The 26,215-nt window shown below is 37.7% G+C and overlaps 1 protein-coding gene across 2 annotated transcripts in view; it reads right to left on the bottom strand.

Moving 5' to 3' along the window:
* Nucleotides 1–26,215, bottom strand: part of OLFM3 (olfactomedin 3) — a 45,542-nt gene that overhangs the window by 13,954 nt on the left and 5,373 nt on the right. Inside the window, exon 1 of one of the 2 annotated variants that reach the window (XM_064720067.1) lies at nt 3,506–3,649. The exons of the other annotated variant lie outside the window; for it this stretch is intronic. Coding sequence (XP_064576137.1) covers nt 3,506–3,634 — 129 coding nt within the window. The 5' untranslated portion in view covers nt 3,635–3,649. Of the gene's footprint in view, nt 1–3,505; nt 3,650–26,215 lie in introns of those variants that run through there. 2 annotated transcript variants of the gene reach the window in all.

Below are 26,215 nucleotides of genomic sequence, written 5' to 3'. Positions count from 1 at the left end.
CTCTAGAGGAGTTTAGCACACACAGTTTCCAGGCTGGATGAGAATGGCACTCTGGTTGTGATTCAGCACAAACCAGGTGATTTAATTCTCTGCAGAGGGACATTTAGAGTTTTTCATCAGCAGAGAACAAACATGTCCTTTCAGCCTGGATGACTTTTACTTTAGACTAATGGAAACAACAAAGACAGGAAAGAACAAACATCTGAGCCTGGGGAGAGCACAGTGTGTGACTCACAGGTGGGAACTGGCTCAGCAGCACTTTGGGGGTGGGGGACAGGTTTGCTCTGGAAGCTGCACCTCACAGGAACTGCTCCCCAGGCTCCCACTGCACTTAGCCAAGGGAACAGGGTGGGATGGAAAAGTGTCTGGTTGGGCCAGGGGAATGGGGCTCCTGGCAAGCAAGCCACTGGGCAATTAAGACACTGCATGTCCTTCACTGGGACAGCAGAAAACTGGGAATTCATAATCTGTTCTTCTTTACAGCAACCATGACTGAGAAAGAAAGGCAAAAAAAAAAATTGCATTTGTTTGCAGAGCAGGGTAACACTGAACTGCATTTAATGTTTGTGTGGGATTCAGTATCTCTTTAATGGGATGTACAGAAATAGTGTAGGAATGACAGAAAACAATATAATGAGATGATTGAAAGCATTCAGGTGATGGAACTTAATAGATACATGAAACAGTTTTTGAACTTTCTTTTTAAACTGTAAATTACAGTTAATATTGTGCTTTATTCTTTCCTAATATTGTACTGAGTGATGAATTTCATGGTCCAGATGCTAATGGATATCATTGAAGTAATTTTGGTCTGGACACAGCTGGAATCAGTTGCTATTTATATTACACAATTGTACTCAGTGCCAGCAGAGAAAGTGATTATTTAAACTGGGAAGCTTTGATACTGACGCTTTCCTGGCAGCTTAGTGCAGGAGTTGCAGAGTTCCTTGTCTCTGAAGAGGTGCCAATATCTCTGTGGACTGGCTCCTCTGAAGAAGTAATTGAAGAGGCAGTACCTTCTACAATTTTGGCTATGGTCCTATGAATTTTTCTGTTATTCCCTCTATTTGGATATTTAGGCATCCTTCATTAATTAGGATGGGTAATATGAGTGATGGCAGAGAAAAACATGCATGTGTGCAAAGGGGCACTTTGCTTTATTTTTCTTTTATTGTTTTAGTTTGACATTTAATCCCTACTTCAAGCAAAAACTGCTGGGCAGAAAAAGAGCTAAAATCATCAAAACCTTACAGAAGCTACTGCATCAACTTTTCAAACATAGGCTTACTGCTGACAGGTCTTAGTAAACAAGAAAGAAAAGAAATGACAAGTGGAAAACAACAATAGTAACTTCTAGTAGTTCTTGAAAATCTGGGGAAAACAGACAAGTCCCTGTAAAGTCCAATATTAGCCACTGTTGTGGCAGGCTGCTATAATAAAGACTTAGTTCACTTCTAAAAGATTTATTTTTTCACTTGCACTGCCATATATTCTAATAAAACTGTTACAGCTACCTCTGTTGTTACTATGGTGACAGGTCAAAGGACAGTACCTTACTTAGGATGCTTGCTTAAACATAAACAGTATTGTTTGGTTTGTCTTGCAATTTCAAGCCTGGTACTGGTGACAGGGCTCAAAAGAAGAGGCCCTTTACCTGACCCCACATCCTTGTACAATTCTTCCAGCTGAAGGCATGAAATTGGGAGGTTTTGTCCTTTTTGTACATTGTACAATATACACAATTTATGAGCTGTGTTTGTGCTGGGAGAGAAATTCCGGAGAAGTGCTCAGGCTGCAGAGTTCACTGGAGAAGCTGCAAGTGGGGAACTCTGGATGGCAGCCAAAAATCAGTCAGTGATGACCCTGGTATTACTGAGCACTTTGGGCATAAAGTCTTTCAACCAACATCTACAGTTTTAAGAAAGGCACCAGATTTGTGGTACTTGGTTTAGTGAAAAAAGAGCCCTACATGATTGTAATTCATGTTTTTTTTAATTTGGCAGATGTTGCCAAGCTCAGATAATCAAGTTTTTATGATCATTCTCCCAGCTCTACTGGCACTCTTGCTGGCCTTATCAAAACAAAAAATATGCTTATAGCTCAACTCAAGCAGTGAAAAGAGCATTCTTGAAGGCATTCTTAATATTTAGAAGGCATTTCTATCAGCAGTGCCCTGTTGTAGCCAAGGGGAGCAAGACAGTTTTGTGTTGCTTGGAATCTGAACATATCAGTATACAAACACATATATTTGTGTGTGTGTATAAATATATGTATATATATCAATATATATATCTCATAATAACTAATGTTCGTCTCGTAGTTACACAATGGCAACTTTAAACTTGGATGTAAATGTGATAGGGAACTTCTACTTATAATATACAGCCACAAGAACTAGCAATACATACTGTGACTCAGTGAAATGAAATTACATTTAAGAAAAATAGAGCTTTTCTTTGTACTCTCAGCTTGCTGCTCTAAAAGATAACAGAATTTTTCTTACATCATATTTAATTTTGAAGTATTAATATTTATAGACTAAATACAGTAATTTTCTGCAGTAGTATTTTTCCTGCATGCATATATTCAATTATTCCATTTTGGTTAATAAATGCATAATTATTAGTTATAGAATTCTGAGTTTTGAGAATTGTGAACTGCTATACAAATAGTTACATTTATATTTTACATAACCTACTATTATATAAACATCTGATTGCAGTTACACAAAAAGATATATAGACAAGAGTGTTTTACTAAACATTTAGGAAATTTATGTTCTAATTTAATTTATGAATACCAGGATAGTGTTCCCCCTAAAGTAAAAAGTTACTTGACTTTTTAGGCTTCTCATGAGTTCATAGCTATTCACAGCTTTCCTGGAGGTTTTTATTAAATGAGGCTGCTGTATATGAGCATCAATGATACAAAGTGATATTTCTGTCATTTGTATTATTCCCATTAGCAGCCTTTCAAAAATTCTGGTATCTAACCTCCTTGTAGCAATTTTATTTTGTTTCTAACAGCTATTTATTTGTTTAACTGTATTCCAATAAAGAAAAATAGGAAGGAATCTGACCCTTTGCATATTATAGTGAATAGTTACTAAGTAACATTATCCAATTTTCAAAAAGAAAGCTACTGCCAGATATAATATTCCAAACAACACAATGCATTTTTCTGGAGCAGTAAAGATAGGAAGAACAGTCTAGATAAATGAAAAGACATTGCTGTACTCTTTTTAGAATTTCATGCTCAAGATGAAGGCATTTGTTGTTACATATTTAAGGATACTATTTTGAAACCTTCCCTTTCATTGTAAGACCACAACATGCTCACCAATTTGCAGTTTTATGATGCCCAAAAATAAGCATGCATTAAGAGATGAAAGGAAGATTAGTAACTAAAAAAGAGATTTACAAAGAGGCAACAAACTAACACTTTTGCTGGCACTTAAATACTAATTCAGCATTAAGATAGCTTGCAACATATAACAGCTACTTACTAGAGAGTCTGAAGTGGTTATTCTGGTGGTATTTAGTCCCACCAGAGAAGGGAGAGTTTGGGACATCCAGTTAGAGATCATTGCCATGGTACTAAGGACAGCACCCAGCTTCAGCAGCGGAGGGCTCATTGCTGTGGAGCTAATGAGTTTTCATAGTGAGTGATTATCATCCCAGTGCAGGCTGGCAGTGAGAGGCGTGACTGCAGCACACAACATCCACAGCATGAGAGGAGATCAAGCTACCCAGATTTAATCGTCCATTAAAAACATCCATATCCTCATCTGCCCTCTTTCTGCTCTTACTGACAAATACTTATGTGTGTCTTATGCTGACCCCTAAATAAACAATCCTTTCTATGCCAATAGTCATTGCAGTTTCCAGTGGGAGATGGCGTGGGTGAGTTATCTCTTTATAGGTGCTAGACAGTCAATTAGCCCTTAATTAGTTCAGTCCAGGCAGAGCAGTGTGTTCCTGTCTGAAATGCAAAACCTGAGCACAAATAACCCCCCTACCCCCCATCAGTGCTTTGGCAGAAATATGCTCGAGCCTGTTTGTAAATATTGTCCTGTACTTGTCCATGGGGAAGGGGCAGAACTGCCAGCCTGCTCATCAAAGCAGCAGAAGCCTTTCTGGACCTCCTGTGATTTGTTGATCTCATAAATCACAAACATCAGAGACTTTATTATTTGCACAGCTTGTTATTAAGATCTTTATTGTTCATAAAAGACCATTGAGGCTCTGAAGAGTCACATTTCTCAGTGTTCTTGTTAGTTTACAAGTTTTTGTACCAAGAGTTATTGCATTACTCCCAGGGTTGGCAGACTCACTATGTCTTCATTTGGGCTGGGATGGGAACAGAAGATAAATTGGGGATCACACATTTTGAGACTTCTTTTGGCTTTGCTGTTAAATCTACTGCTCTCTAGTGCTGTAGAAGGAGCTGCAGGTTCTGTAGCAATTTATCTTGCTTATATATTGAGTGTGGGGGAGGAAAGAAAAGCAGAAAAAACAGTCTAGAAATCATTGTGCCACAGGGGCAGTTTTACTTTTTAAGAATTATTTGTAAAAGAAGTGCTGAGCGAGGACTTTTAATGGCACTTATTTGAGAGAAAACTTGCATAAAGTTTGCTGAGAGACAGGCTACTGCATTTTCCTCAGGGCAGTTATGGACTTAGTTTCTGAATTTGCTTCAGAAAAGCAAATTACTTTTTTCTTAAGGACTTCTGGCAGTGCTATGAAGGAACCCTGTGTGCACTGAAACTGAAGGGATGTATATTTATGGGTGTATGTCAACATGGATGTATTTATTAAAACCACTGTAACTCTGCAAAAGTTTTTCAGATTCTCAGAGTTTATGCATCAATTCAGGCTAGATGTTTCTCTTTCAGTATCCATTCAGAATGATTTCCATAAATCTCTGCAGTTTAAGGAAGACACATGTAAACTCATTTTTTTAAAAAGACAATGAAAACCCATTGAGAGCTATTATATAAACTTAAGAAGTTGCCCTGCAACAGAATATAGAAAATCTCTGTATCCAGGTATTAAGTACCTTGTAGTAGTTACACAGTAATGTGAGCTGTGAAATATTTCATATACTCAAAAAATTAATTCACTGCAGAGATCTGAATACAGTGAAACACACTGAAATATATTGATGCTAGAAGTTGTGCACAGATGGCAAATTTGAGAAAGGCTATGTGATCACAGCTGTTTTGCTCAGAGTGTTTTCTGCATTTCAGGAGATAAAGTTGATCTAAGTTTGGGTTGCCTGATAGTGGTCATTCTGTACATTTCTCTGTAGAGTCCCTGTAGTCCATTCTTGATATGGAGATCTTGAGACTGAGAGCTGAGTCAGGCCTTTACCTGAGCCTGATGAAGGGCACAGTGGCAGGAGGCATTTGAGCCTTCCCCTGAGTCAGTGTTTCTGTGGAGAGGGGCTCAAAGCTGTCCCCTGAACACATGTGCACACTGAACTGTCCAGATTGACATCAAATTGAGGCTTTTTGCTGAACTGTCACATTTCGTTGGCAATTTGTCCATTTCCCAAGGACCTCCACTGATTACTTCCAATATGGATTAGGTAACATTTGACAATGTTGGATAATTTTCCAGTTTTACTAGATTCTTCTGAAGTGTCTCAGCATCCTATCTAGACCTAATACAAAAAAGATTCTAATTCATCAGTTTTATCACCTTTTTCTATTCCCATCCTCTCTCAGAAGTTTAATAAGCACAGTGATTCCCTCAGTTCCAGGACATTTCCTGAATGTAATGATAGAATTTTGTTTTACCACACTGAATTGCAGCTTTTGACATCTTTGGTTTTCTTCTCTCCAACATTTGCTGTTTCACAGAAGAATGTAATTGGTCTCCTCCTGAATTTTGACATTGGACAAAATATATTCAAAAGGCAATAAAAGACTTTTCTGATGCCCAGATTAAAAATTATTGTTGATTATCCTCCATCCAGGGTAATGTCAGCTCCTGGAAAGAATGCTGCTTGTTGAGTTATTATGATTATTCCTAACAGATGCCAAGCTTCTTGGTTCTTGTGGCAGAATATTCATTAATGCAGTTTAGCACTTTATTTTCCTCCAGCTGGTTTAAGTGCAGAAGAGAAAGCTTGCTGCCATGTGATTCCCAGTATTGCTGCTGGATACATCTTTTCAGAACTCAGCAGGAGGTGATCCTCCACTCCTCTTGGCTGGTTATAGAATTCAGCATTCCCAGAGCTCTGGCATCCCCATGCTGCCAAAGTCAGGCCTGCTGTAGCTGCACAGGCTTTAAAGCCCCTTTGTGCTGCAGTGCAGGATCAGGGCAGCTTGTGCAGGAGTCTGGGAGCCCGGGGCTGCAGGAGGGAGGCTCACCTGGGAAGATGAAATCCCTTCCTTCCAGGGTAGCTGCAAATGGAATGGCAGCCCCGGGGGTGCCTGCACACACAGGGACAGCTCGTGCTCTGGGGCATTGTCAATATTCCACACAGCTGATATTTCCCATTTTGTGCACCCACTTGTCAAGAATTGCTTCAGAGCAATCATTGCTTCTGTTTCTAGAGAAGATGTGCAAGGGAACACAGTCTTAAAAATGTTTCCTTCCTGAACAGTGAAAATATTCAATTGAAATATAGTGAAACTATATTTTGTGTTTTTACCAGAACTGTGTAAGTGTTCAAACCCGCTTTTTGTTAAGGAAATTAAGTGTTAAAATAACTATAGCTCTATTTTACCATAAATAATTGGGTAAATTTAAAAATGGCAAGCAAAGAGCGGAAAATTTTTCTACCACCTCTGAGGTCAAATATACAAAGGAAGCCACAGAATAGCTGAAGATTTGTTCTCATATTGTTAGAAAGTAGAAACAAAACTTTATGATCTGTGTTTAATTTCAGCTCTGTATTTTCTGTTTTGTTGGTTCTTTTTTTAAAGCTTCAATTTCACATTTCTAGTTTATGGTTAACTGCTCTGAACAAAAGCTAGAATACAACAGCAATTCTAAAATCTGAACAATTCTTTATTACCCTAGATTTCTGCTGGTATGATAACTTCCTCTTTTAGTTAACTTCTTGTAAAGCCAGTAAAAGCTGAAGCATCCCTACAGAATGACTTCAGATGCCATATTTTGATCTTACATAAAAATCTGTCAACCTGTAGCAATTTCAATGCTGTTAATGTTATTGTATGCTAGTCCTGTAATATTCAATTACTGTATTACAAATTACTAGGGTCATTAAATGTCTTATTTAAGAGCCTTATTTAATAAATAGTCTGAAGGCTCTTCTAGTCTCTGATATTACTTTTGCTTTGAGATCCTGTTACATTTTGATAGGAATTAAGTTTACTGAAAATGAGAATACATCCCAACATTCTCTTATTACAACTGAGGTAGTAGGATCTCTGTACTGTAAAAAGCAATTAACATCAGTATTAGGAACAGCAACAGAGCAAATGTCCTGAGTCAGCAACACGTGAAAATATACCCAGCCACCCAGCCCAAAAACTAATTACCTCCTGGCCAGAGGAAAGAATTGATTGTAAGAAAAATGGAAATTGTGAAGATCAGCCACAGCCACTTAACCCTGATGTCAGTGTATTTAATATATGTGAAAAACAATGCTACCTTCAAAAATTCTTACAATTCAAAATTGTATTCAAGGGTAAATGTAATAATGTAAACACCTGAAACCTTGCATTTTATGATGAAGTGATTGCATACTCATGGCTCAGCTGGCTTAACTACATTCCTTGGAAGCAGAGCAAAATCAGGAATCTTAAATCTCGGTAAGTTTGTATTTTGACAGGTTAGGTTTAGAAAGTAAGCTCAAGAAGAAAAGCCAAAGCTTCCCTCATTGCACTGCTGTTCTGCAGTGCATTTAGTTCTTTATCTTCTGTGATCCATTGTGCTCAGTAGTACATTGGTTTAAAAATGGCAGTTCATTAGTCGTGTTCCTGAGCATGATTATTTATTCACATTAGGTTAATGCATGCACAAAGCAAAGTTCTCAGAACTGGAATGGCAATTACCATTCCTAGAGCTGCAGATGGACTGAGAAAGCACAGACTTGTGCTATCAGTTCAACTGCAGTTCTCTGAATTTAGAGAATTGTGCCTTCTTCATCTTACTCTGGTTTTGTTCAACAAAACCCTGTGGCTTTGCAGTGCTACCTGTGAGTAGCAATATCCAGGTTTTTAAGGGCAGTTTGAGAGGTATGTGCCCTTTCTAGAAAATTTATTTTCACAGTTCATCAGTGCATACACAGTGACATTCTGCAGTCAGGTGTCTCCACTGAGAGAAGTACTGAGCAAGGGAATTTTAGTCTGTGTCCATTACATGCTTCTGTACCACTGCTCTTGAGGTGACCTTTCTGAAGTGGTCTTAGCTATCTGCTTGTTAATTTTTCAGGCTTCAGGGAGCTTCTTTTGAATGAAGACATTAAAGAACATTTTCATGTTTTTTTCACACCTATTCTCTTGTGTTCCGCTGTTAGCAAATCCCAAGTGTACAGAATAACAAAGTAGTGTCTCTACAGAAGAATTAGTTCATTATGAGAATTGACTGAAACAGGAAACACAGTGGGCAGTCTGCTTTAGCAAAGTCTGCAGTTAATTGAAACAGCTGGGAAAATAAATGGGTGGTGAAGGACTAAGTGAAATAAAAAGAAAAGCTTCTTCTGTTGATTTTCTGCCATTTTAATTTCCAGTAACATTTATATCAGGTACTCAATAAAACCTCATAAGCTTTTCCCTCAAATGTGTGATATGATGATGGATCTAATGGGAGAAAGAGCATGTTTTCTAAAATGAATGGAGACATCTGTTAAGCAGATAATGACTAAAGATTGTGCAGACAGTCCTCCTTTTAACAGAGGCTGGAAATCTATGTTTTTAGAGGATTCTGGGTTCCCTTATCTTGCTCTGAGCAATGAGGATGCAATGTTGGATGGTTCTGGGGCTGGAATTTGTTGCAGTTTTGCTTTCCTTGAAAACTGTATGGATTCGATATGAGAATTTATACAGAATTCCTCCTGGAGTAATTCTCATGCTTTATGTACAATTTTGGTTTTCCATCTTGAAAATACATATTATTCTATAGAGGCTGGGTGAGGTAGGTGAGCTGGCTATCATTGAAAGTAAATTTTAAGAAATTAATGGAGCTGAAACTGAAATTCCCCATGAAGTTAGTTCATATATAATCCTGGAAAGAGTTTGAGCCATGAAAATCAGTAAATTCTGTAGTAATTTAATAAAACAAGTGGTTTCAGCTAGCTCTGACTGTAACTTGATGTTCAAAACCAGAGACTTAAGGTACTTAGGGCCAAAGTGCATTTAGACTCTGAGAATGGGCAGTATAATTGGCCCTTCCCCTGGTTAATGCAAACTTACAGCTTTGCAGTCAGCACTTAACTGAACCTTGCCTGTCACATTTAATAGATACAGGTAAATTTGTTCAGTGCCTTTTTAAAATCTCCTTGAATCTTTGCAAGTGAGAAGACAGAAATGAAGAAAGTAGAAAAGGTTTGCAAAACAAAATTCCTTGTCAAAGGGGAATTTTGTCTTAGGGAAAAGACTTAGTGGGGTATGTCTCCACTTACAAAAGGGTTGGGGTTTGGGGTGGAATGCTGGCCCACAGCAAACCAGAGTGTTTGTTGGTGCCACACACCCTAATTACCTTTCTCTTTTATGCCTGGGCATGATTCAGTTAGATGGTTTGGGCATGGATGCAGCATTACAACAGGGAAAGAGCAGTTTTGCTGTGTGGAAAGGAGCTGTCCCTCAGAGCCCAGAAATCAGCTCCTCTCGTTTTAATTTAGCAGCTGTGTGGCTGTATTTGCATTTGGCCAAGTGCTGTCTTTGGAACTGAGAGCAGAGGAACCATGTACTGTTTGATTTCTGCTGCATTCTGACAAGCAAGTCTTTGTCTGTTCTTTGTAAATTTACAGCTTTGCATTAGAGAAACACTGGGCGGTATTCTCCTGTGTTTCCCAATGCAGATAATTGTCAAGACTGACTAATAAAAAGTAAGGTGGGAAGGGTTATCCTGCTGACTTGCCCTTCATCCCACCATGTTTTCATACAGTCTTTTGGCAAGTCTCTTAAACTGTCACATCATGGTGATACCCCTTTCTAACATATCTGTCATATACTTTATAGAGAAGAAATAAGGAAAAATTCTTCAGAAGTTTAAAGCTGAGCTTACTCCCAGTGGAGTGGGTCTGGCAACCCACAGGCTACAATACTAACCAAGAGTTGATATGTTTAAGCAGCATGGCACTGATAATGGCATTTAAGGCTGTAGCACTTTCCCGTTTGGATTTTCTAACAGTGGTGGCATTAACATTTCCTTCCTGAGATATAAAGATCTTTTTCTGTAGGCAGAAATTCCAAGAAAAAAAATTACATTTCTGTTCAGAAAGCACCACACATTTCCTGCAACATCTTAAAATAACAAGATTTTGTGAATGTGTCTCACTGCAAGCAAATCCATTCTTAATGTATTCTGCTTCTTGACACCATCCTGGAAGGCCTGGTTTACTTTTAAATAGGGATGAAAGCTTACAAGTAGTGTAAGTGAATAATGAGAAAATCCTGTGGGCAATCTTGCCTGCAAGACAGAGGTGTTAATCCAAATGCTGTGGCCAAACTCCAGTAGTTAGCTGTGTTCTGTTGAGCAAAATGCTTCTTGCAGTTTCAGTTGGATACTTAACCTGTTCTAAATGCTGTGGAGTGCTTTGAATACAATGAGCCAGGTGCTCATTGTATTCAAAGCTCAGTAAAAATGCTGCTTTTCAGTAGTGGGTAAAGCAATGAATGGCTATGCCACAAAGCATGATCCCAGATGCTGTAAAATACTTCCATGTTCAAATAAGGGTATAGAAAGTAAACGCTTGCTGTTTTCTAAGGCTGTTTCTGAAACTGAATAATTCTGAGAACTGAAGCCATTTATTTGGGAATCAAAATCGTATTACTCGAAAAAAATAGAGGATATACCTCAAACCTTACTGAAGTTATGACACATGTTTTTCTTGTTGCCTTTTAAATTTTCTATTTATGTTTTACAGAACAGAAATAAAAGTTTTAAATACTATTTCACTTTAAGGGATTCAATTGCTGATTTCTATTAATCTTCCCTTACAGGAAGGAAGAGATGGGGAAAAAATAGCTCTCAAAAAGGGACATATTTAGTGGTGAGCTATTAGGGATTACTGCCTCTTTGCTCCCACCTTGGCACTTGAATATACCAAAAGAAAGAACTTAAAAGACAATTCAAAGCGCCTTGTAAACTAAATTTAGTATTTATGCATGGGCACAGTGGCAGCCATGGTAGTGTGCCCATGCTCAGCCTGGTCATTCTGTCACCCTAGGCATACTGCCTGCTGTGTGAAGGTTGAGATTCTTCCTTGGGACTTTACAAACTCCTGAACAGGTTAATATTCTTAGTTGCCTCTTCTTAGAGACAAAGGCTCTGTCATTCATACAGCTCATGATATTCCAGGATCTCCGGCTCAGCAAATGTGTTGGAAAACCAGAGATCTCTACTTGCTTTGAAAGAAGTGATTTGAATTCTGACTTCCCTTCCTCCATTTCTACCAGGAGTTTGACTCAGGTGTGATTGCCACACCACTCTGTAAACTTTTACTATCAGCACAATGCTCAGAAAAATCCATATGGGCAGCAGTTAGCATCTATTAGGAAAGGCCACATTCTTTTGATTACAAGGAAGTGGTGTACATTGAAAGTTCTCAAAAAGTAGCACAGAAAATTGTGAGCTAAAGTAAACACTGACATAAATGTAGGTATTTTTTCAAACTTGTGGAAAATTAAAACTGGAGACATAATCTAAACAACTGTGTTCACAATATAAGTATGTAGCTTGCATGGTGGCACTCAAAGGTTAATAATTTCAACACCTGTGATTCTTCACCCTGTCATGTGTTATCATTTACCCCCTCCTTGTGTCTCTGAAAGAGGCACTGAATCCTGTTCTCTGAGTCAGGAAGTTGTGGTCTTGGACTAATACTGGGTGGTTTTTCAGTTGCTAGAGCCCAGGACTGCAGCAGTTGAGGAGCTGGTGGGCTTGCTGCCTTTGCAGTCACACAGAGCCCTGTCTGATATTCCAGGCTGGGACATGGGAAGGGAACAAAGCTGTTACAGCTCAGTAAGCAGGTCTGACACCAAACCAATCTATGACTTATCCCACACTAAAATTTCATTTTTCATCCTCCAAATGAAGATGAAAATGTATTCTAAAAAAACCTTAACAATGCACATCAATCACATTGCAGTCATTCTTTAACAGTTGCAGTTTATGGCCAAAGCAAACAAGGTCATTCCCAATTTAGGACATGGCTGGAATTTTGCAGTTTTGTGGGATTTAATGAGCTGACAACAGTGGAGTATAAATAATGAAGACTCAGGTGATACCCCATCAGAAGCCTTCTGACACTCTTCATAACCTGTATTTTTAAAAGTCTCTTCAGCATTTGAAGCCATTATCATCTCCAGCACTTAATCCCCACATGCAGTCATAATCCTCTAGTTACAGTATCAAAATTAAAGCACCACTATTATCTCACAGGAGAAAAACATGAAATAAGTGAGGAGTGAGCATCAGTGAACAGCTTAGAAGCAAAGATTTCATTTACAGAGAAGAAGGTTTCTGTCCACCTTCTGTCCAAGAAGTTAATGCAGGCATTCTTTCTAGCTTTAATGAGGGCAAATTCACCAACTGAGCATCACAAAGTCAGTGAGTCTTTAAAGGACGGCTTAGCAATGTGCCTATGAGAATAAAATTCATGGGCAATGCTGGTGAAGTTTTACATAAGCTTTTAGATCTAATTAATAAAAAAGGGCCAAGATTTTGATTAATGAAGGCATTTACATAACCTTAAAGATTTGATATTAATTTTACAGGGAGATTTAACTAACTTATTAGCAAATGGCAGAGAAATTTAATAAAATATTTCTACTAAATCTTGTAATTAGTTTCTGCAGCTTGGCTAGCAGTGCTACAGAAAGTAGAGCTATTTGTACAAGGGCAGAAAATAACTCTGGACACAAAACTTGTGCTGGAGCTCTGGAAAGTGTTTTCAATCCAAAAAATACAATTTTAAAAACATGCACAAACTCATATCAAGGACCACAAAACAAGAACAGGAAATTTCAATCAAAACCACTATATAGTTCAGACTATAAAGTTCTTATCTGTATTTTATAGCCCTCTCTCCTGACCAAGCAAAAATTCTGTTCTGAGTTTTTGTCTTGCATCAGTGTATTCCTAGCCAAGATTCCCATCTCCTCCTTCTAAAAAAGCACCAAAACATTAAGCAATAACAGTAAAAACTACTAACATGAAACTGGAAAAAAAACCCCTTAGCCAATTTGTCAAAGTGCTTGTGGTGTTAAGGCAATTAAATAGCAATAAAAAAGCATGATAGCTCATAATGGTTAGCTTTGAAAATCCATTTTAGATTTATAACTAGAATAAAATTATTTAAAATCTATATAAAAGGTTATGGTTTGACAGAAATGGGAAGATGCTGAAGATAATATTGTGGAACTCAAAAGTGGAAAACTGAAGAAGCTGTATTTCACACATATTTTTTATTGACTTTTTGCTTTTTGATGGAACAAATTATTGCTTATTTGTTTTCTTATGAATACAACAGAGTCAATCTGTCACAAATAAGGAGAAAAGTGATTCCAGATGGAATCTACTTCAGCCAGTGCTTTGGGAAAATATTTATCTTTGGGGCCAGATGGAATGCCATAGGGCTATTTGAAAGAATTAGGTTTTTTTTAAATATAGCATATAACGGAGAAAAAAGATGGTGAAAGTACATTGTCTAGTATAAAAATATGGCTGCTCTCTGTTTTCCTACTTTTCCCTTGTGGTCAAGGGGAAGGTGGGCAGGCCCATTAATGCAGGATTTCAGCAGGAGACCATCAGGAATAACAGGAAAGCTTCCCAATGAACAGGCAGTAACAGACAATGTAAAAGACACTGGCTTTTTCAGAAGAAATAAACCCCAAGAAACCAAGCATTAGCTTGTTGCAACTTCTCATCTGCTTTAGACTGTTTAGGAAACAGACTTCTGCAGGCCTTATATCTGATGCGAGGGATGACAACTAGCCTGAAGACTGTGTATAATATCCTAAATTATCCCTTTTTATTTTACTGCCACACACACACGTTTTACAGACAATACAAGTCATTTCCTGAAGGGCACTTCAACAAAACCCAACGTGATTTTATACCACGTATTCCTGGAGGGATTTAAGGGGAGTTTTAAAATAAAGTACTAAGTTTCAGCTCTGGAGTAACTTAATTACATGACAGTCACTCTGCAGACAGGTTGTGCTCATTATAGTCAAAACCAGTTTTTAAAGGCAGGGTGTGACTTGCATAGTTTACACCAGAGCTCTCTGACAACCCTCCCGGTTTGGATAGATCACACCGCACATTGTAACTTTGCTCACTTTGTTAAGCTCTGCTCTGGACTGTGAGATTTTTTGATACATTGTTCAGTGAACTCAGGATACGGAGAAGTTCATGAATTAAAGGGAAACTCAGTAGATAAAGTTTGTGACATGCCCGTTTTTTCATCCATAGTACTAATTAAACATATTCTGATGAATTTAAAATAATAAATTTATCATTGGGGATTTTATTAAATGAATGGTATGAAGCAAAATATTTCTTTTTAATAAATTATTAATAGGTGAAAGACAATTCCTTAGGTTGTAAATGACTTTTTGATCCTCAGAAACTTGTCAATCAAGGAATTTCACATAAATTCAATGGCTTATTAGTAAGAAGAATTTTTGGCTAAGCAAGAAATTCTTTTTTAAAGCATTTGGAATAAATATCAGTTTAGGCACTTTATTTCTTTTGAAAAATTGATAGAGACCTGAAATACATTTATTTTGTTGCTTTTGTTGCTTACACCCACAGTCTATGGGAATGCTCCAGTGCTTGGAAAGCAGGCTACAAAAACACACCTAAATGGAGACATTCAAGCAATCTTGTTTTATTCTGATTTCTACCCTTTTGTTTTGCTGCTGGCAGTCCTTCATGTTTGTTTATTGTTAAGTTACACGTCTTAGCTATACAGAAGCTGTTTGTAGCTTTTGTGTATTTCTGATTCTTCAGAACTCCTGGTTAGGGTTTCTCAAGCCATATCAATTCCTGATTTTTCCCTTAGCAAACCATTTTCTCTACCTGTTGGTTCAATAAGTGACACAACTTCCTAGTAACTTTACCTGGCTTATATACATACATGAACCTGGAACCCTCCCTTAATGTTTATTAGTTTCCTACAGTTTGCTTTCTGGGGTTAGAACAGTAGAGTTCAGCTGAGATTCATAGATAGGGATCTCTTTGCAGAAGAACTCTGGCTGCAGATTTTCCATCCTCCCTTGCAGGGTCAAAGACTCTCCCAGGAGCTGCAGCTTGAGGGTACCTGCATTAAGTAACTGAGGTATCAGAGTGCAGACTTAGCCTTGCTAAATCCTTCTAGTGTGATAAGCCTTCCTAGTTTGGACTTTCCTTGTTATTCCTTGAGGGTATAATGAATTACCTAGAAATAAATTTTGGTCTGTGCACTACATGCAGACCAGCTAGGAAAACACAAATTAGTATCTCAATCAGTGTCCTTGAAGGCTTTAATTTCTGCTATGAATTCCATGTACAGGAAATGTCACTGCTATAAATCCCTTGAGCTGATCAGCACTCTCAGAGACAGAATATATTGGATTTGGAAATATTTCTTTCAAAATGTAACAAGATCAGGTAACACATCAGAGCAAGTAGGCAGAGGGGAGGAGATAAAACCCCTGGTTTACAAGGCAGATGAGACTTCAGCTTTTACCTCAGTAGAACTGTGCTCTAGAGATAAAGCTGGAAAGCCAAGGTTGTATAATGCAAATTCTGTCTAGGCACAAATGTAATTTATTGTTTTTACTCTTTCTCTTTGCACTTTGGATCTTGGAGGAATTAGTGTTTAATTCAGAAGATATTGTTCCTGCATTGCTGCAAGTTTATGTTGTCCTGGACTTGGCAAGAATACTAGAATCTAATTAAACCAGTATAAGAATGAAGGGTAGGAGTCAGCAGGTGCAAGAGCTTCACAGAAAAAAAGGGTAAAATCTCTTGCTTTGACTCAAAAGTGAGGTATCAGAAGTCAGATACATTAAGCAGGGAGCAAATGAAGTCTCCAGTGCAGCTTGCTTGGCAGTGAAAAGAATGTTATTATAATGGCTTTTTAGTGGAGTGGAAATATCCAATTTCCCCAAAGACCAATCTGGCTTAGCAGTGCAGACTTTCTGACTTCATATTCTAATGCTTACTTCACAAGATGCCTCATTTCTCCTTATGTAATGAATTGGAAACAACATTGTTTCAATGCACAAAGTGCAAGTGCTGCTCCATTAGATAAAAGAATTCTCAAGGAACTTTACAAATAATAAAAAAGAGAAAACTGACCCTACACTCCACATGTGAAAAATTTCAAATTTTAAATGTTAGATGCCTCTAGAGTTGATAGTCGAATATTCTTTATTTCTAAGACAATCTGAGGAAAATAGTGTGGCTGATATAACAACAGAGTTCCTTTAAAATGCAATGGAAACTGAAAGGGCTGACAGTTGGGAATATCAGTCTCTTGGAAAAGAAAAGCACCCCTAAACAAGAAGGTGCTTTATCAGATGTTGAGGGACTGATTATATTTCCAAATTACTTAACACTGTTACTTATGCCAAAGGCATAAGAACTGCAATGTAGCTGTACCATAGTACGCTGTTTTATGCATTTTGAATGTAAGCAGCAGGATAAAAGCCTTTCAGCATTCTGTACAGACAGCTTTGCTGCACGAAGTCAGTCTTGGGTAATTGGGAGGAATCTAAGGCAATTCACAGTCTGTATTCATATTGTAATTTAAGCCTTCTGGGTTGGCAAACAGTTGTCTGCAATCTATTGTAAGAGAGGAAAAAAGAAAAAAAATACTTCACATGTTAATATAAGATTAAAGAAGAAAGAGAAGAAGAATACAAATAAAAATAATAGATTAAACTGAACAAGATAATATTCTTTACTCCTTACCCTAAGTGACCCTTTCTTAAGACTTTTCCTCAGTCTAGTATGATGCTCCTGCTGGGTAATACACTTACAGTCTGCCAAAGAAAACTACTGCAGCTGAAAGCTGAGCTCTTTCAGAGAGGGCAGGATGGAAGTGTAAGAGTGAAGGCTAACAAAAATCAAGAAACAGGAGCTTTCTGATTTGTGTGAGGATGCTTTGGGACTCTCTAGCTGTCTTGCAGTGGCCGAGCAGGGATGTCTGAGCATGAAAACTCCCTGGATTACATGAATCTCTCTTCCTCACTGCCTTCCTGGAGGCATTAGCTGGCATCACAGGCTGCACTCAGCTCCGGGTTATGCTGCAATGAGCAGGGACTCCTGGCAGCACCAAGGCTGCAGTAGAAAGTGATTTATGAGCATGTCAGTCCTTCTCTGGTGTTTTTACTGGATACATGTCAGAGGGTGCTGAAAGGCAAGTCTGTAATCTTAGGAAAATGCAGCAGAAATGCCAGCCTCTGGTACGGAGATACAGATTTAAGGGAAATGGACTGGTGTGTTACTGTCTCTCATGAGTTCCTTATCAATAGTAAAGGATTGTGGACATATCACTAAAAATCTTGTGTACAGTAGTGCTTTTTGATGGCTTTTATTCCATGCATGGAAGAATCCCGCTATCCTGGACTGATTTAGTTTTACTGAAGCACAAAGGTATGCAAATATGAATAAAAATTTTTGTAGCTCAGTGAAAAAACTATTGTTCTGATCAGCAAGTGGAGAGAATTTTCTGTATGAATTGATTATTTAATCCCTGGAGTTAGGAGAGAAAACCTCATATTCCACCTTATGGAACCTTACTGATTGTTATTTCGGCACTTTTTTTTGCCTACTTATTACACAGATTCATAGGTATCCTATAACTAAAGGAATAAATGCAAGACTGAACATGGTTCTGCCTCTGAAGTAATATGCAAATTACTGGTTACTCTTTCAAAAGAACACTGAGATTTGAGGGACCTGTAGCAGCTTTTTAAAGAGTTTTATAAAATATAGTATTAATTTATGAAACGGTGTCATACTCTCAACCAATTAGTACATTTCTCCTTGCAATGTTACATGGCCAAGTACCATTGACTTCACAGATATCTGTGTTTTAGTGGGTTTCTGAAACAGGAGACTGAGGTAAACCTTTCCAGGCAAGTCCATCCTGTGCTGCACTGAAGAGCCCATCCAGAGGACAGCAACACCCCCCCTTTCTGAACCCAGACCTTGCAAAGTGCTGAAGGAGAGAGGCTCAGGTTGTTCTAGTACAAGCAGCATCCTGTTGGTTGAAATAGAAGGGCTCTAAGAAACTTTCCTAGGAAACCAGGATCAAGCCCCTTCTTTGGAACATGTTTTTAAAAGTCACAATGTAAGTTACCATCTTTTGCAACGGAGACAACATCAACAAAGGAGTTAATGAACTGGAAGTGATATGAAGCCTAAAGGGGAACATAAGGAATGCCAGATATCTTTAGAATAACATTCTTGAACTACAGGCTGCATATAATTTGTGACATCTGATCAAGCACTAACTTGATCAACTGTTTTCTTTGCCATAGCACAGTATTAAGATCTCCTCAGTCACACCTGCACATTCCATCAGCTCCATGCATAGTTACAAATTAGGAGGAGTGAAAACTCTGTAATGCTCAGACAATTAATTCACCAATTTTGAAGACTCCAGAGCAAATGGCCTGAAGTCTTAGTTTGAGACAAATGTGTTCATTTTACTTTTGAGAAAATGTTCTTATGACATCATCTGTCAGCAAAAAGCACTCTAATTTTGGCTGTATTTCTAGGGCAGGGCTCAGAGTTTATGATGCAAGTATGCTAAATTGTTCTGTTTTGGAGGAATGGATTAAAGGCATTCTGAAGCTTCTGTTTCTAGTTTATCTTCTGTGATCCTGGGAGTATTCTGATGAATGGAGCACGAGATTTGTTTCTGGTTGGAGGGAGTGAACTGGGAAGGAGAAAAATTTCTGAAGTACCTAAGAGACTTTTTGTTTTTCATTTGAGATTGAAGTGGGGGGATAGGATCCCCAAAAATACCATTAAAATGAGCAATGCTTTTAGAGGGCAGCAGAGGGACAGAAAAGGAGCTCTTCTGAGCTGAAAAGAAATGAAGGCCAATGTCAATAACTATTGATTGGGCTCGGCTCCACTAAAAGCAGTCAAGCAGAACAATGGTGGGATCTATGCATAGATAAGGTAGCTGTGCCTCCTTAAATCCATAGTTTAAGTTTGGAACATTTTTAATGACACTGTTTCATTTAAATATTTTCTTTGTGTTTGTATGTGAGCTCAGACTATGCAGTGAGGAGAAGGCATAATGAAGGTTAATGGAGCTCTCAGGTTCATGCAACTCACATGAATTAGAAATAATTTACTGAGAGGAGGCTTACCAAAATCAAATCTAAAAATACTTCATGCAGAGGTCATAACAGACTAAATATCACTTCCAGACAGCTGCAATGTAATTTTGCCAAAATGAGATAAAATAAATGCCAAGTGTCAGAGTGAACAAAAGAAGGGTCCCTCCTGTGTCCCTTTACAAATACTTTTTCTTCCACATTATTGCTTTTGTAAATGGGGAAGGAATAAGAATGGAAAGAACAAGGAACATTAAAAACCAAAAGGAGCTCTAGACCAGTCCTTCCTTCCTCTCATTGCTACAGAAGGATATACTCCTGAAATCTCATAATCTGAAGTCAAACACAACAAACATCATTCTCTCTCTTATTTTGGTAAACACTTGGAAGCATTATGAACTCAGCATCCTATTATGAGCTCAGCTGTGTGACTGCTGAGGAAGAACAAGTCCTGTTCTTTTGTTCTTCCCACAGGGAGCTATAGAGAATTTCAGAATAGGGAGGAATACAAAAACAATTCTCTTCCCAAGATAATATGCCATTGCAATGAGGCAGTGTGACAAGAATAGTAAATAGTTTCTTTTATTAATAGCAATAGTTAACATCTTTGGGATTAAAGGGGGAAAGAAATCTTTCTCTGTGTTGTTCATATAATAGTAAACCAATCTAATGATCATTGAGAATTGTATCCCAGGGCATAATTTGGAAGTACATGACCTATATGGTTTCCAAAGGATTTCTTTACAATTTTATAAACACAGAAAGAATGTCTCACTTCAACTGGAAATGAGTTGTCCCTATACATGCTAGAAAAGCTTGAAGGTTTTGGAACACAATTTTCATTAAGGACAAGGGATTAACTTGTGTCACTTGGCACTTCCATCTTTTCAGGTTCAGTCACGAAAGAGCAGACTAACAGTACAGCGAGGGTTTCCTGATAGGAACGCTGTGGGAACTCCATGGAGGGGGAGCTGTCCCAGCAGTGCAGTGAATCAGCCATCCCCTAAGGGCCACGGGAGCTGCTCAGAGGGACACCACAAAACTACTTCAAAGGGTTAATCTTAGCTTATCCAAGCTTGGGTTCTTTGGTAAACCAAACCTGAATTCACAGAAAGTATTTAAGTCTGGAACAAGTCTGACTGAATTTTTTTCTATTTCATTGTGTTTCAAATTTTTATATTTAATTTCAATACTTTAATGTGCTCAGTCCAACCTAGCAACAAAGAGGAATTTTAAAATCCTGTTACTTTCCATGTGCTATGAAGAATGTGTGTTCTTGTCATGAATATGAACCCACAGTTAAATTGCTAAAGCCGTGGAGTGACAGCAAGGGAGGTAGAACTGGAAGTGACCTCTATTGATTGTAAGTGACTGGAAGTAGAACTGGAAGTGACCTCTATTGAATACACTGGTGGTGAAATCTAGCCCGTGAGGGGCAGATTTGGAATAATTAACACATAACTTGTGTACAAGGAAGCAACACATTTGTATGCTATTTCACAATGTATGGAGAAAATAAATGCATGTGAGACAACACCACATAAATGCACTTTGTTTCTAGATTGAGTACAATAAATACCAAACACTAGGTAACAACATATTCTCTCACCATTACACAGGGTAAAGGCAATCTTATATTAATGTTATGCAGAGCTAAATCCCTAAATTCTTACTCAGTTAGACAGGATAAGGATTAAGAATTTTGTTCCATATTGCCTGTTTACAAACCTAATTACTTGGTTACAGGTGTGCATGGTAAAAGACATTGTCTGTCACTGTGCCCAGAAAGAATGGAACCATTCTCTTTTTCACACTCCACTATTGCACTGTTCTCAAATTAGTCCCTGGAAATTGAGCTAAAAAAAAAAAACCCAGAAGTGTGAGTTCAAACTACCATATCTGTGTTTTGTAGATATCCAGTCCTGGTGTTAGCAAAAAATGAAACAGTGTCTGCATGATAACTAATAGAAAAATGATGAGCGAAATCCTTACTGAATATAAATGATGTTCATTTCTGTGTATGAAATGCAATTCTGAGTGTTCTTTAAGGTGGTTGCTAGTGATGGCTCTAAGCATCAAATGTCACTGTATTATGCAAGTGTATCTGTCTTCTCAAAAATTATAGAGGCACATTGTGTCTTCTGATATCTAGGACTAACCCTGAATTGACTGTCTGCAGTGTGGTACCTAGTTCACACCACTAAGGATGTCACCATTTTTTTCTCTGGAAATTGCTTTTGCTCATTGATTCACTAGACAAATGGAATGAAGACACTCTGTACTAACTTCTCTTTCCAAACATAAACACAAATAAATATTGTTTAGGGCAGAAACAAATCTTTATATGTGCCTGATCAACTCAGAGTAATCTGCAATAATTTATGTGTTTGCTGGAGTATGCTGGTATATTTGAATATTAAGGTTTTACTAGAATGAAATATTTATGGAGTTTTATTTAGTTAATAATGAACAGGGAGTAAATAGCAGCATGACTTTCTTTGTTAAAAAGGTTTCAAGGAGAGGAGAAAAGACAATTAAGAATTCCCCTACACAGAGAACAGACTTTTTTCCAGTGCTAGAATGGGTCCTTTAGCCATACTTCTCAGAGAGCCTCTGGTGACAGAAATGATGCAAAAAATGTCTCTTGTTATTTCAGCTTAGGATTCCTTTAGTGAGGAGGAGGGAAGCAAGAAAATGGGGGCAAGGATATTAAATAATGGTGGACAGATTTTGTCTTACCTAACTTTTTAGTGTTGTGCTGATGTCAGGCCCAGGCACAGCCAGTAATTACTGGCTTGGGGATGGCAGCACCACTCTAGATTCAGTAACACCACAAAATTACAACGGGGAATTTAGTTAGGGTCAGATCTTCAACTGGTATGACTTGTTTGACTTGTGACAGTGCTCAGGGGCTGCAGCATCTCTCAATTAGACACAGATACCAGAGATAAGGCCATAAGTCAATCCTCAGCCTTTGCCACTGTTTCCCTGCTGCAGTGCAGACTGTAACTACACTGGTTCTTGTGCAGAAACACTGGCCTAGGGCTCCTAACACATTTTAATTGTACCTGAGACTCCAACACATTCTCTTTCTAGCTATAGAATAAGAAAATCTATTTTCTTGAGATTGTACTATACAAATCCCTTGTGAATCCCATAAAAACAGTTATGTTGTTTGCTCTGCCTACTCTTTCTCTTATGGAAGATTTCCTTTATTTCTTCTGAAGTAATGTATGATATCCTTAAAAGACAGAAGTCTGGACAGAAACAGAACAGGGTGGCTTAACAGTTCCCAGAAACACAGTACAAGATAGTACAGTTCAAAGCAAATTCATACACTGAATCTATTCATAATTGCATATTCACAGCAGGCCTCCAGAACAGCAGCAGTGGAATGTGTTAGGCTCTATCTCACTCTTCTCAGAAGTGCTGAGAGCCCCACTGTGTAGTTAAAAATAGACTGCACTGTATTCTCAATAATAAGGCTAAGCAGATAATTTGATCTAAACAATTTAACAAAATTAGCTTTCTCTTTTACTAGACTCAGTCTAAAAAGAGTGCTATTTTCAGCAACATTTCTATAAATAATTCCTACTGCACAGCTATTTTATGAATAATTCACAAATCTGAATGCTAAAATTTTAACAACTTTGGATTGATAAGCCATACATATATTGGTATTTCTTAAGTAAGTACACAAAATTTGTTGTCTTACACAAAACAAATTATAAATGTGTATTCAAAATTATAGTATTCACCTAACATTCTGCTTCATCATTGATTTTTCTTGATAGGAAAGTGGTACAAACAATTTTTAACCTACACCTGTTTAAAAATCAGAATAGCTATTTGTGGAAGATTTCACTTCTGTTTTCCTTCCCATCTACTGAGGGCAGTATGTTAGGAAATACAAATAATGAACAATTTGCTTTTTCATCCTGACTTTCTTCAGAGGTGTCCTGCACTGATGTGTTGTTCACAATAATCTCCTGTCCACATGATCTGTGATGGGCACAGGCCTGCAGACACAGCCAAAGGTATGGGAACACTCTAACTCACAGCTGATGGGTACAGCAGGAGATACAGCCACAGGGCTTTCTTCAGGCACTCAGCAGTGTATTTTTTAATGAAATATATCCCAGTCCCAGTCTATTTGGGTACTGTTAGGCTTATTTTTATTAACAGGTCAGTGCCTTTATGAAAGACAAAATAGTCTTCAGGTATCAGCAAGTTTTTCAGATATTCCCATTTTCAACGTTTCCAGGCTGTTCCCGGTACAATTATTTATTTTAACCTCACATTGTATCATTTGGATTTCTTGTTATCTTCCCTTTCTAAGCCAATTCTTTCCATTTTTCAGAGTACCTAGTACATTTTTCTCAATGTGTCCACTCGTTAGCTTATTACTTTCATCCTTTTTTTCATCACAAACAGTTTCACAGCCTGTTCATTTGAGATACATTTTACATTTTATCCTGTAAGGCTCATATCTTGTGCATTTTAAAAATGCATGCATGTTCCAAATGACACAATTCAAACCAAACATTTTTGATGCCATGTGACAACAGAAGTTGTCTCAAGGAACAACAAAGACGACACAGCACAGGTGGTCCTGCATATAGCTTTGAGCTGCATTTAGAGCTCTTTTTTTCAGTCAGCAGTGGCACAGTCCTCATCCATAGAATTATGTAGTGCAAACCTAGAATTATGTAGTGCATATGTAACTTCAAGGGTTTTAAATAAAATTTCATTAGAAGGGTAAAGACATAGCCACTCCTACTATTTACATGTGCTCCTACCTTAGAGGAACTTGTCTTATTCTTTGCATACACTGGTTTCAGCATATTTTTCAGGGCCAGGAGACTTCTGTAAGACTGAAAACTCTTAAGTTTTGTACGACATAGTATGGAATATAGCTTCTGGTTTACTCATTTGCCTTTCCAGCTACATTTCTGCATGTCTAGTTTAATTGCACATGTTACTATACATACATACTATTGAGCTTGTTGAACAGTAAAGTCCATGTTATTTTAATATCAACATATTAATCATAAAGTAAGAGCCCTTGCAAAATTTTTGTTGGAGACTGAGGAGGTATCCAGAAGTCAGTAAATTCCTGCATGTTATGTGGCAGGCAGAGGTGGCAGTAGGATTAGCCTCTAGGTTAAAGAATTAGAAGTGAACTTGAGGCTTTAAAAAGTCAGAAATGCAGATCATCCTCTTTGCTTGCAGCTAAAGCTAATTCTCAGGGGAGATTGTTAACATGTATGTTTTTAGTGTTTTGATAATTGTGTATGTATTCAGGGACAGGATGGAAAACAGGTCAGTGGCAATCTTTGTATTTAGGCTACTCTACCTGACATGCATCTCTATATTCTTTATGCAGGTGCCCAGAAACACCCGTGATGACAGCAAGCAATATTGATCTGAGATCTCATTATAAATGCAAACCTGTCACATGGTTTCAGGACTGGATCTACAATCTTAGTACTATCATCTAGTCTGTGTACTGATGGTTATTCAGTGCAATAGTTTGTTACAACTACACTGCCTTCTATGAATTTTCTTGGGAAAAACATATATATTGAAAATAAAGTCTTAAGAAGGTCGAATACTTTGAATAATATGTAGGAGGTTATACAAAAAGAATACAAAAAAACTAATTGTAGTAGGGAGGCTGAGACTGAACAACCACATTTAATATGAGTAAGGAAGGGCATGATAGGTTTGTGTTTATGAGATCTCAGATCAATAATTTTTGCTGTCAGTACAAGTATTAATGTAATCTAAATGCTTCTAAATTAAGTTCATATTTATGTAAATCTGATTTTAAATGTGAAGTCCAAACTCAAATAGCACTTACAAGTTATACATGAAAAACTACTAATGTGTTTAGTTGTCTCCTTGAGAAGGACACACAAACACATTTTGAAGTATATTCCTCTAGCTGTGGTTCTAAGAAAGGAAATCCATGAAAATCTCTAAAAACTGTCTTTTAATAATGTGCCCCAATAATTCACCATATTATGAATGGCACTTAATAAGAGTTCTTCAGTTCTCACTCAGACTGGAGTTAGTTTTTTCCAGTTGTTCTGGTTACCCCCTTATGGGTTACCCTGAAGCTTAAGGAGGGTGCAAACACTATCTCCCAAAACCACAGCAGTGAAGAGGGCTACTTGCTCTCAGAATTTGCTTAGGCTGTTGCTATGCTGACTGATATATGCCTTTCAGTGAAATAAGTAAACAGAATCATTAAATAACAGTCACAAGGATTTGTTTGGTTAGAAGGCAGTGCAGCAGACAGATGACTGTTCTTCAGGGGAATGCAGGATGAAAAACATTGAATTTGTGTTATCTAGGGCTGCTTTAGGTTAGTTACTTAAGTGATTTAAAAGTCTGGAAAAGGCTCAGAAGAGGTCAGAATATTAAAGTTTCTTTAATTCCTCCTGAGGAAAAAAAAATGCTTTAAATAAAGAGGACTGCATATTTTATGAGTAATTACATAAAATGTTTTTCCTTCATGTGAAAAGACATAGCTGCAGAAGCAGCTGGGTAGGAGTTCACAAAATGCTAATCCATAGGCCTGGTATTCAAGCTACTTTTGGCTATAATTCAAATTCCAATTTAAGATTGTTTACTGAATTATGAAAAATATACCTGAGTGCTTCTTTATCTTTTCTGATGTGCAAAGCTCTGTAGTGAAGCTGAAGGCAGCACAGCACAGTATAA

The sequence above is a fragment of the Zonotrichia leucophrys genome, chromosome 8 (assembly GCF_028769735.1).
Source record: "Zonotrichia leucophrys gambelii isolate GWCS_2022_RI chromosome 8, RI_Zleu_2.0, whole genome shotgun sequence".
Taxonomy (NCBI): domain Eukaryota; kingdom Metazoa; phylum Chordata; class Aves; order Passeriformes; family Passerellidae; genus Zonotrichia; species Zonotrichia leucophrys.
Note: the sequence above shows the minus strand (reverse complement) of the source record. Positions and strands in the feature narration are given on the sequence as shown.